This window comes from Sander vitreus, chromosome 10 (genome assembly GCF_031162955.1).
Source record: "Sander vitreus isolate 19-12246 chromosome 10, sanVit1, whole genome shotgun sequence".
Lineage (NCBI taxonomy): Eukaryota > Metazoa > Chordata > Actinopteri > Perciformes > Percidae > Sander > Sander vitreus.
In genome coordinates this window covers 27719572-27731770 of record NC_135864.1, presented here as the reverse complement: position 1 = coordinate 27731770, position 12199 = coordinate 27719572, and the positions used below count along the sequence as shown (strand labels likewise).

General features: G+C 40.5%; 1 protein-coding gene across 3 annotated transcripts; it reads right to left on the bottom strand.

The window, feature by feature from the left end:
- Positions 1-5149: 5149 nt before the first annotated feature.
- tmem129 (transmembrane protein 129, E3 ubiquitin protein ligase) lies at positions 5150-11991 on the bottom strand. Of its 3 annotated transcripts, none has more exons than XM_078261044.1 (7): positions 11715-11991; positions 10256-10314; positions 9085-9342; positions 6758-6918; positions 6526-6685; positions 6363-6435; positions 5150-6140 (listed from the first exon to the last, which is right to left on the bottom strand). In XM_078261044.1, exons 1-7 carry the CDS (start codon positions 11917-11919, stop codon positions 5956-5958), a joined length of 1101 nt encoding a protein of 366 aa, XP_078117170.1. In that variant the 5' UTR covers positions 11920-11991; the 3' UTR covers positions 5150-5955. The 3 variants fall into 3 exon arrangements, with proteins under 3 accessions (XP_078117170.1, XP_078117171.1, XP_078117172.1); XM_078261045.1 differs by having other exon boundaries at positions 9085-9294; XM_078261046.1 differs by lacking the exon at positions 11715-11991 and adding an exon at positions 10623-11693.
- Between the last annotated feature and the right edge of the window lie 208 nt (positions 11992-12199).

Sequence of the window (12199 nt, the reverse complement as noted above, 5' to 3'; positions counted from 1 at the left end):
ATTTGGTCCATTAAAAGTGTTTTTTTTGCCACTGGAAGATTTAGATTATTATTCTAAGTGTCTGACAACATTATGGGAAGGATCCCACAGAGATAGGCCTTTTTAAAACCTCTTTAACCAGAAAAAGCTCTGCGGTCGCTAACGCTAAACCCACCAGACTCCATTTAAAAAAACGATACTTTTAGCGTGTTTAGAGCCAACATATTTTCACAACGGTAAACGATGTGTTTATTTCAACCAAAACCGCAGTTGTGATGATTGGAAAAGTGGAATGACGACCCAAAATGGCTTTTCATAGTTTTATTTTATTTCTGTCAACTTTGAATTTAGTGTATTTCACAATGTTAAAATTACTGTTTATTTCCTATAAGTCTGGAGTCTGGTGGCTTTAGCGAATGCAATTTCGTGGATGTTTTTGTTTAAAAAAATGATCTTACTCTTTAACAGAAAGGTCGACCTCCTTAGAAATCCTTTCCATTATGTTGTCAGACACTTAGAATATTAATCTGAGGCTGTCAATAGCAAAACAAGGACTTTTTTGAAGGTAAATACAAGCTGCACAATTGCCCTATTACCCTTACCTGGTAACTTGTTTCGCCACTGCCGACTGCTACGATCTTGCTTAGTACTGAACCAATGTCAAAGATTGTTGTTCCCATCAGTCACTTAGACACAAAAACATAGGGAAATAGCTTCCAGGTTGAAAAAATTGTAGTTACCTTTAACATCTTGCATATCTCATGATTGTCTATGTGTGGCAATATAATCATTGCAAGATCACGTTGAGCAAAAACATATAACATTACCACCCATGAGGGTACAAGCGGCCGAAATGGGTTTCCTCAGGAGGGTGGCTGGTGTCTCCCTTAGAGATAGGGTGAGAAGCTCAGTCATCCGTGAGGAGCTCGGAGTAGAGCCGCTTCCTTTGTGTCGAAAGGAGCCAGTTGAGGTGGTTTGGGCAGCTGGGAGGAGGCCTCGGGGAAGACCCAGGACTAGGTGGAGGGATTATATCTCCAACCTGGCCCGGGAACGCCTCGGGATCCCCCAGTCGGAGCTGGTTAATGTGGCTCGGGAAAGGGAAGTTTGGGGTCCTCTGCTGGAGCTGCTGCCCCCGCGACCTGACCCCGGATAAGCGGACGAAGATGGATGGATGGATGGACTCATGACCACAGCTCTACGCTGCGAGCTACTCAGGCTCTTGGTTCTCCCGTTTCAAGTCACATATTAATTAACTACGTCAGCATCCAGATAACATTTTGTCTTGGGTTGGTCTGAAACAACTGGTTACCTGGGTTCAGTTGAAAAAAAAAGAAAAAGAAGTGATTTATCACGTCCACTGAGCAGAATAATTCTATCCGCAAGTTCTGAAGGCATGGAGGTAATGATTTAGAGTCATTCTCCTTCCTTTTGTATGTACTGTATAGTAAAATATACCTCTGTTAGCAAAAAGTGCTTGCAATGCACTTATGTTATTTGAGCTTTGCTCCGAATGGTGTCATTTATCAGATGATTTTATCCAAAGTGATGTCTAGTTCTGAATTCAAACTCTAACACAGCAAAGTAGTATTTCAATTCTTTAAGGAGCTTATTATAATAAGAGAAACACAAATGGCCTGAGTATACTCAGGCCATTTGTGTTTCTCTTTGGGTTCAACAAAGTGCACCGGTCGTGGACAAAATAAAACACTGCCACACTAAGCCCAGGGTAACAAGTTGTTTTAGCTTTTCATGTGGCTCATCGTTAGCAATTCTGTATTTGCCGCAAGGAAAGAAACGTGATAAATACACTCTAGTATTTTCTATTATATTTTCTATTATAAGCCCAGGTTACTGGTTAACAAACGAAACAAACTATTACCTGGATGCTTATGTAGTTAATTAATGCCTTCCTGCAAGCAGAAGAAGCATGAGAGTTCAAGTAGCTCACAGCATAGAGCTGTAGACGCGAAGTGTGTCTTGCTCTAGAGAGATCGAAACCAGCTCAATGCGATCTTGCAATTATTATATTTTTGTTAAATTTACTTTTTTTTAGGTGGCTGTGATGTTTGAAAAGCAGTGGGAGACAAGTCACACAGCACCTGTCAAGGTTTTTAAATGTAAAAACCAGAGTAAACAGGTGGAGAAGATGAGCTCCAGCTAGCAGGCCATCTCTAGCTGAGGCTCTAACAGGTCTCCTGCTGACTTTTCTAGACTAGCCAATCAAAGTTTTTCAAATGTAAATGAGTAAAAACAAAGAAAAAGGTGAAGATGGCTATTAGCTACAACCTATGGCTATAATCCTGACTATGTGGACAAGCAAGATATTCTCTGCATTTATCTCTACATCTGAGGGGGCACCAAGGCAACTTTTCTGCTGGGCATCCTGCTAGCCAGTGTGCAAGCTTCAGACTGTGAGCCGAGTGGCCTCCGTCAGTTTCCAGAGGGATGTCAGGAGCTGTTATGTCCTTTCGCTAAAACTTGGCTGGAAATGCTGTGTACGGTCGAGATCTGTTCCCCCCTACCTAAACCTGAACTAAACCTTAACCCTAACTACAGATGGGGGCGCTAGGCATTTTAATAGGAGGGAAAAACTATTCGATGGGGGAACAGAGTTCGACACAACACCGGCAGCATTCAACCAGGTGACTCAGTGTTCCGAATAAGTTGATTGGTGTTAATTTGGTGTTACATTTCAATGGAATTCTATAGATTTCATGTGACAAATAAAAATTGATTGGATGATTGATCGTAAGAAATCAACCTGCCCCTCTTTGTCTGCCAAAAAAGATCTCTCTCTACTGCGGTACAGCACTATAAAAACGTAGTGTGGAGTAATAGACAATGCGAGACACGCTGATACTCGTGACTTTGTACCTGTTATGGGTAAGTATTAATACTTAACCAGTACTAGACAACTAAATACTAGTTTTGGTATAGGCCGATATGTGATAGTAAAAGTCACAGCAATGTGAACACAGCATTAGCCATCAATAGGTGAAGCTTGTCATTTACCAACACACCTGTCCAGCTTATCCACTGATTTTCCTCACACAACTCAATTTCTTTTAGTTATGTATTCTAATCCTTGTCTGTTCCTGGTCTTTTGGCCGCCTAGCAGGCTCATAATTATAAGGTTGTGCTCCGTCATGGAATATACATTTACAACCTCTTCTGTGTCAAAACTAGCATTGGGATAAGGTCCACGAATTTTAGACTGGGATACCTAATAACCTATGTCGGATTGCAGGGACCCAGGTTCCATTCAGCCCAAGATTATTTGTTCTGGGAGATGGGTCAATCCTAAATGGGATAGATAAGCACATAAGAAGCGGGGTCCAGACTAGTTTAATGATTATGATTATGTGACGTGCACCAACAACACCAAAACAAATTCCTTGTATGTGTTAAAAAACGTACATGGCAATAAAACCCTTTCCAATTCTGATGATTATTTTAAGAGAATGGAAGATTTTATCTTCATTACTTAGCATACAATGTAAGATTCCCACTGTCCTGGGCATATATAGATAAAAAATAATTATGAGGTTGGTAGCTGGGAGTGGTTGGAGGAGAGGGCTCTATATTGTCATTCTTGTACCATCCTAAATACAATAACAAAATAGATAATCCACTAATTGATTTTTACTGTGAAATGGCAAATGCAGTATAGAAACAATCTATAATCGTCTATATGTCTATAAATGGCGTGCTTCTACCATCTTGTCTGATATGGAATAATCTACTTTTAACTGCGGGTGGCATAACACTGGTTGTCTGAGTGATATTTTTGTGTACATGGAAACATAAAAATATCATTTAGATTGGACAGATTGTAAGGGATGGAGATATTTTTTTTCTAGAGCTTAAAACACAGTATGATTTTTAATGATTCTGCATTTTTACAATATCTACAGCTCTACTTCTAAAGCACTTGTGCCAGGATCTAAAAGTGTCCTTGATGGTAAACTCAGAGATGCCGTTATCGGACGAGGTACTGTCTCAGTTATATTCAAGTTACTACGTCTATCCCTTCCTGACAGCCCAATCTCCATCAACAGTGGGAACGTGACATTAGCTCACCCCTCTCTACAGATCAGTGGGATTCCATATTGTAACGTTCAACATCCATGTCCAATTGTGTAAGGTATAAAGTTATACAAATGAAAATCATACATAGGGCTTATATTACACCACATTAGTTAAAAAACATGAAAAAAATTGACCCAAATGCATCGGAACTGTGCTTGCATGGATTTATTGTGGTCCTGTTCATGTATAGAGATTTTGGACTGAGGTAGTAGACGTTGAAAAATTATTCTGAATGTTCATATTCCTAAATGCCCTATTGTGTCTATTGTGTGTACATTGGGAAGCAGATTGGAAAATATACAAGCAAGACCTGTGCATAGTTGCACTAGCTTTTCTCTCTATAAAGAGAACTATACTCATGAATTGGAAAACACGCAAATTAGACTGTTATAACAAATATAACTTATTGGTTATAGGAGTTTCTGTATTTGCTTTCTATGGAGAATGCAGCTTCAACCCTTGCAGACTGATCATGGTCTAGGCACCCTGTGGACTCTTATTAGAGAATATATGAACAATAGAGCAACAACTTGACTGTGTAGTGTTTGTGTTACATGAATGAGTATTTCATGAGTATTTGTACCACCCCTGTCATCAATGTGTACTGTATTTACTGTACTGTTATTATAATGTATGTCTCTAAGGTATCTTGTGATTTATGTTGTTATTCTTTGTTTTGTTTTTCTTTTTATGTCCTTTTTGTTTCGGAAAATATAAAAAAATAAAAAATAAAAAAGCGAGGATGGAAGAATGAAGGGGTGCCGTCAATCCAGGAGTGAGCTTGTGAGATGGCTAGGGTGGCGGCGTTTAATAAAATGTCATTTAAACGGTTTGCCAGATTGGATGTCTACACAGAAAATGGGGAAAGCACCTGAACTTTCTGGAGGGCTCCCAAAAAGCTTTGAGCTAGGGAGACGTGTATGTATGATGGGCTTATGATGTTGTCATTTATACATATGTATATTTGGTTTGTCTATTTTGTTACTATTCAGTTGAATGGTTTTAAATATTATAGTTATTATGTCATCTACAATCTGTCTGTTTGAGTTGGAAATAAAAATTCCTTAGACTCCAGATGCCATTGTTGGTATATGGATGTATTTCACCTCCCCCGAAAATCTAGTTTCTACAGCATTTCCCTAAACATTAATGTACTGGGGTATCCAGCCTGCAAGTCACTCCTTAAAATTAAAAATACCAATTGTGCTTTTGCAGAATAACATTATTACTGAGAATAGAATAAATAATGAGGCGGATGCAAGTTGTTAAATCCTTGTGTCTGATTGGCTTTTCCTGCTCAGAGTATACATGTGTATAACAAAGTGATAACTTTTTATTGCTCTTAAAGGCTGCTTACATTTTGATATCAGTCAGTTTTATATCGGCTCTTTAGAACATTCTGAAGTGGATGAACAGTTATACAGGTCCTGGTCATTGTTAAAAGGTATATTTTTTCACTTGGATTTGGAAGTCTTTTTTCTAACCTAAACACTCTGGATGTCTCTTTACTGACTGCAGATAGATCAGGGTAACTGATATGATGCCTCTTATCTGACTGGGGTGTTTTAACCCCAGTCAGATAAGAGGCATCATATCAGACAAACAAACAAACGTATCTCCCAAAATGTCACATTGATCATGTCATTTTGCACTATGTTGGGGTTCAAAACGAATGTTTTTCAGAGCGTTGTAATTACTGTAAATGATCATTCCTTATTAAAAGAATAAGAAAAGCACAGAATAAACTACAGGTACATAACTAAGTTCAGTCCAATATACTGTCCACTGCTTCTCTTCAGAGTTTTGTTGCTGAATGTTGGATAAAAACACACCTCAACATTATTTCGAGAGTAAAAGGTCTGTTCGGATCTGTATGTGTGTGTCTTGTCAGTCGACCATGCAGATGTCCAGTATACAGAATTTGGCTCTACAGGTGGGGCAGGGGACTCTGCTAGACAACCAGGTCTCGGGTCTTTGCTGATCTTGGCGGCTGGCAAACCATCGCCCAAGACAGGACAGACACCACATTGGTCTGCAGAAACACTGCTGGCACTCTGACTCATTATCTCCTCCTATAAACACACAGCAAGGTAGGAATCAGAATTGGCTTTATTGGCCAGGTATGTGTGCACATACAATTTGTCTCCAGTTTTTGTATTGTTGTTAATGTATTCATACAGAAATAGACAGACTAGAAAATAGAAGAAAGACAAAATAAAGGTAGGGAATAGACAGGACACGGACAGACACACACACACACACACACACACACACACACACACACACACACACACCTTCTGTATGGCAGAGTCTGACCAGCTTGGTGCTTGCTGGAACCTGCATACAGCCTATACAGGGCTCCATTTCCTTTGTAGGAGAGAGAATGTTGTGAATTTGTATTGTGATCATATGGACAGGATTTTAGCAGTTGCATGAAACACACAAATAGTAGTGTACCTGTCCACTGGGGAGTGTGTACGGTTGATTGAGGTCCACCTGGGCTTTAAATGTTTCCAGGAAGAGTTCACTTATGGTTTGGTGGATCACTACATTGGCAGAGTTTCTGATGGGTGCATGGAGTTTCTCTCTGAGCTCTGCATGCTCTGTAGAGTTGAGCCTGGAAGCAGTGGAAAAGTGAGATGGCTTGTTCATGGCACATGCCGTTTAGTCCTGACACACAAACACACACCTGATATCAAAGGGTCTGACAGCAGGGTTGATGCTGTCCACTCGCAGGGTCAATATCTGTGTGGGGGAAGCCGAGTCTGGACTCAGCTGGTGCTGTCTGGACTCTGTCACTGTCACATGACATTCACTCTGTAAGGCCATGTAGACATGATAGGTGGTCACCTAGAGAAGGACAAAGATGGTCAGGCATGTGGATGGATGTTTATTTTTTGCCAATTTAGCATACCTTCAAAATTGGAGCACAGTAAACAAGACACAACCACCCTGATGAAGGCAAGATAGTAAAAAAGGTTTTAGTTTGAATAAACTTGCATTGAAGCCCATACAGGTCTGCACCCCCCTAGGTACTCTTTAAATTAGAAGTTGTTGATATTCACTACTATTTACATTCTATCACCTAAAATGTAGCATGATGCCTGATAGTGTTTGCTAAATGTGTTCCAAAACAATAAGCAATAAAAGGCTGAAAAGCTCTCCCAGTTTACACTCGGTGATAGTGTGACAATCAGTGTTGCCAACTTAGCAACTTTGTCGCTAGATTTAGCAACTTTTCAGACCCCCTTACCGACTTTTCAAAAAAGCGACTAGCGACAAATCTGGCGACTTTCTGTAGAAAAGACAGCGACTTTCGGTAGAAAAGTCGCCAGTATTGTCCAGTGGGCACGCAAGGTATTTCTCTCCTGTGGCAGCCAAAACAGTCTCCTCTATCTCTCCTCTCAGTCTCCGGAGGAGCAGCCTCTCCCCTCTCTCTTCATGTGCAGCAGCAATGCACACAGTGCACAGTAGAAAGAGGACAAGGGACAGGGTGCAGGGGCCGGTGTTGGTAGGAGAGACAGTGGGACGCGACGGGAGAAAGACGCCGCTGAGCTGGCCTAGCCCTGGGCAAGCCAGCCTTCTTTTTCCCTCACTTTGTAGAATAAATTTTTTTACTTCAAAGATAAGCTAAGGAATAATTATAAAAGGTAAAATAAATTCTGTATTGAATTTGTGATTATTTGGCTAAAGATTTCTATTTCTTTCTATCTACCTTGCTGACACTAAGCTGCAAATGATTGCGTAATGATGTAAGAAATATGCGAATGAGCGTATGACGCTACTTTTAGCGACTTTTGGAGCTGGTGCATGAAAGTAGCTATACTTTCATTGGAAAAGAGTTGGCAACACTTAATTTGGGGTGTTCCGTTTCCATCACAGGGCTAATACACATATGGTATGTTTTTTCATTGGCACTTTAGGCTGCACTGAGTCAAACCATACTGTGCTAATTTGCATTTCGACTACCGGTTTAACGTGCCGAGTTGTGCCGAGATATGCCAAGCCATGCCAAGATGGCCAGATGGCAGGCCAAAGTGCGCTCGACCTGCCTCCAAGCAGGTTGCGGTTGACGTCTCGCCGACCAAGGCCAACCTGTGAGCCTGACAACTCCTTCTCCCCAACAAGTGTGTTGCCAAACTCAACTCATATCTGTGCAGGAGACCAGAGAAAAAAAAAGTTTTTTAAAGGTGTGTTAAGCCCGCTTACTTTTGTAGCTTCTAACTAAAATTTAGTTTCTCTCTTGCGTCCCCGTATGTACTTATGCTTTATTTTACTGTTTCATGTTTGCTTTCACCTGTATAGGAGTTGTGTTAAGTTACTGCTGATACATTCCTTGATTTTTGCTGCTTTATATTGAAAGCTTTTAAATAACAAAATATCAGGGGACGTTTGTGAAGAATTTATGGTAAATTAAATGTTTGTCCACGTTTTTCAGCAGCTCCTTTGACCACTAGTCAGCCATGGATCAGCCTGATGCCTTTAAACGTCATTGATTAAAGACAGGCCTGTTACAGTTAAAAACACACCTTCAAGTAGGTAGCCCTGTTGTAATGGAGATGCAAATCCTTGCCATACTGGTGATTAAGTGATACTGATCGGAAAAGATCACATCACCCAGCTAGCTGGCTGTGGCGCAGAGAGCTTTCTGTTGTTTAATACAATTAATTGTCACAGCCTCTCCTCCAGACTCCACTGGGACACACAAGGGATACCAATCCATTCTGCTCACCTATCATTGTTAGAGAGTTCTAACAATTCTCTAACAACACAATTTCTCCCACAGGAGATTGACTTCCTTGATGGCATCTGACAACTACACATATGGTGATATTGACATCTAGTGTTAACAATAAGAACTGCATTTTAATATAGCCAGCCGGCCTAATATAGGTTTTATTTTAAAATAACACACGGGCCATATCAAGATGTCAGCCAGCACATGTTGTCTTAGTTGGGACAACTCTAATTTACACCAAAACACCGTAACCAAAAATGAAAGCTTTTTTTATTCACCTTTAACACCCAGCTGTCAGTAACGATAACTCTGGCTCCAGGCGCCCCTGTAGCAAACTTATCTATGCGTCTGAACTCATCGTTGATGCTGGTTGCCACAAAGCCCCAACTGGAGTAAGGAGGCTGTATGTGGGCCTGCAGGGCCCGGCTGATTGGATGGTTGTGCCAGTGACGGCGGGACCAGTAGATGACGAGTATCCAGCTGGTCAACTGAAGGCATATAGAGAAGAGGAGAAATGCTCTCCAGCTGTCACTCACCTGGTGAAACAACATAATAACACAGCTGTGACCAACATTTTATAACTACTGCCGACAATGTAGCATGGAGAACATCGGAGATGCTCCACACTTCATCAGGAAGTCAAAGATTGTATATTTAATTGCCAAGGCAGAAATCTTAATAAAAAATCTCTGAGTACTGTATCACAAAATACCTAACTTTTGTTTGGACTGGGATGAGATCAAAAATAAAAAAAAGGCACAAAGGAATATCAATAAATAAATAAATATGAATTAATGATTATTTAAGTAGAGTATAACTACAGGCGTTGACAGTTTGTAGTTTTCTTTTGCATCAGAGGGGAGTGACTTAGTTACACTCAATGCATTGCTAAGTTTTTAATTTAAGTCACAACTGACAAAACCTGGTGAAAATATGGCAAGTGACATGTTACTTCAACAGAGGAGGATAAACTACACAATAGTTCTGTGCTTTCTGGAGAGGTTTGATGCCAATTCACAGAAACAGGTTTAGGTGTGATTCAGACCAGTCACTGATGCTATTTCTTCACTCTGCACTGTAGTGTCCAGTATTGTGATGTAGCTGCTGCTCATTCTGAAACTGTGGTTATATTTGTATAAACATTTTCTTTCTTTTCTCTTTTGTTAGCCTGATTTTACGTCTTTTTAAAAAAATTATATAATTATTGTTCACCTGAAGTCCTCACAATAAGCATCTGACTGCACTTGGAGACAAAGTAGTTTTGTACATCCTACTGGGAATTGCCATAACGAACTTCAGAGGGGGGAATGCAGGTTCACAATATCATCAATTACATTATTACAAAATGTACCCACTCTGAATGGGAAATGAAATAGTTGTACTGCATGTGTATAGAGTGACACCAAGTGTGTTTATAAATCTGCAGACTGCAGAGAGAGACAGGCTGACCTGGTGAATGTATCCTAGGTTTTTTTCTGGAGCAGCGATACACATCCCCACGTAGTAACCTGAAGAGATGAACAAAAAACTTGGACACACGCAAAACGCACATGATATTAACAGCAGCACCAAATGCCCCCTTAAGTAACAAATCGCATCCACTACATCCCATGTTACACACCACCTACCGACATCATCCTGCACCATACAGAAACATGAAACCAAATATGTACAATGCAGCCCGTGAGGCCATTCACTGATTTTTTTTCTTGTGTTCTTCAGCACATTGCATTTTTAAAGTTATTTTAACTATGTGGATAAGGTTTTGAGTCTCAGCTTCAATTTACATCCACACTAAGGGCGTTTTCATACATACCTCATTTGGTCCGGACTTTCGGACTTTTCAGTTTGATCTGAACCAAAATTACAGGTGTGAAACCTTCCCCGGACCACGGTCTGGATCAAAAGACCAAATTTTGGTCCGATAAAAAGAGGTGGTCTCGGTCCGGACCAAACTGAACCATGGTCCGGTTCGTTTATAGTGTGAAAGCATTTTTTGGATGGTTCGGACTTTCGGACCAGAGAATACATTAGCAGTGTATTTGTTAAGTGGTACTAAAAGTACAGTGTAGGTTTCCGTTTGTCTCTGAATAAATGCTCCAGAAAGAAAGTTCCCGTGTCTTGCTTCTCAACATCACAACAAAACTAACAGAGCCGCGGCAATGGGGGAGAGCAGCAGACACAGAGAGAGGATACGAGAGGACGGGCCGCGTCTCCAGATACTTATAATTGATTGGTTTAATCAATTATAAGTATCTGGAGACGCGGCTCACGTGTGTGATGACGGCAGGACGTAGTTTTGTCACGTATAGATCTTTAGTGCGCTTGCATAACTGCAGTGTGAAACCACTTACTGGATCAAATGTATACAATGTAACAGAAACATGAACCTTGGTCCGGACTTTCAGGTGTGAAAACGCCCTGAGACTGTGTGGGAAGTGTAGGCCTGTGAATGTCTGACCTACACCTTCCAAAACAGACGGATGCATTTGCTTTTTCCAAAGATATATATGATCAATATTATCTGTTTTTAAAATAAGGTCTGACTGGACGTGGAAACAACGTCACCATCTGATTAGTTTGGCTCAGACCATACCTCGGTTACTGCTGTGCATGTAAACACACCGACTGAGACATTAAGCTGCTAGCAGGACGTGTGTTGAACAAAGTCTGTAAACCGTTGCCAAAATGTAAAATATAACTTAACGAAAACTACACCTTCCAACAAATTAGTTAATGATAAATTATCCAATATAGTAACGTACTGGCTATTGTTGGTAAACTGTGTGCGCTAGCTAACGTTAACTTATTCAGTATTTTTCAGCTCGGTCTCGGTAATATATGACAAATATTGACGTTGTTATTACCCTGTCCTTAATGGGAATTCTATCTGAATGTTCTATTTTACCTAAAGGCAGTGCGGAGTGGACCAGTACGGTAATGCTGGTCCTCCTGACATGGTAGTGGATGAAGCCCACATCCTCACTACCCAGCCAGGACGAAAACAAATTCTGGATGGTTAAACCGGCCGAACGGAACTCGTTGGGCGTAGACACGAAGCAGAGAGAGAACACTATATAAGCCAAAGTAAAAGTTAACTCCGGGCTCTCCATACTTTATCTAGGTCCACTACTACCGTAGGACTATGCTACTTCCTTATAAGTTTCTTCTTCTACACGTCTCCAACATAAGACAAATCTAAAAGGTGTGTGCTGGGTCGCCATCTACTGGGGGCTGGATGACGAGTCTCTTTTTTTAAATAAAAGAACTTTATTGAAGTTTTACAGTAACATTTTAGAAATACAGTACATGTTATATTTATACAAAAGTGCAAACCAGTGCATAAAGTGCAAAGACATGATGTCTGTGCATAGAATCCGTTAGTTCAAAAGT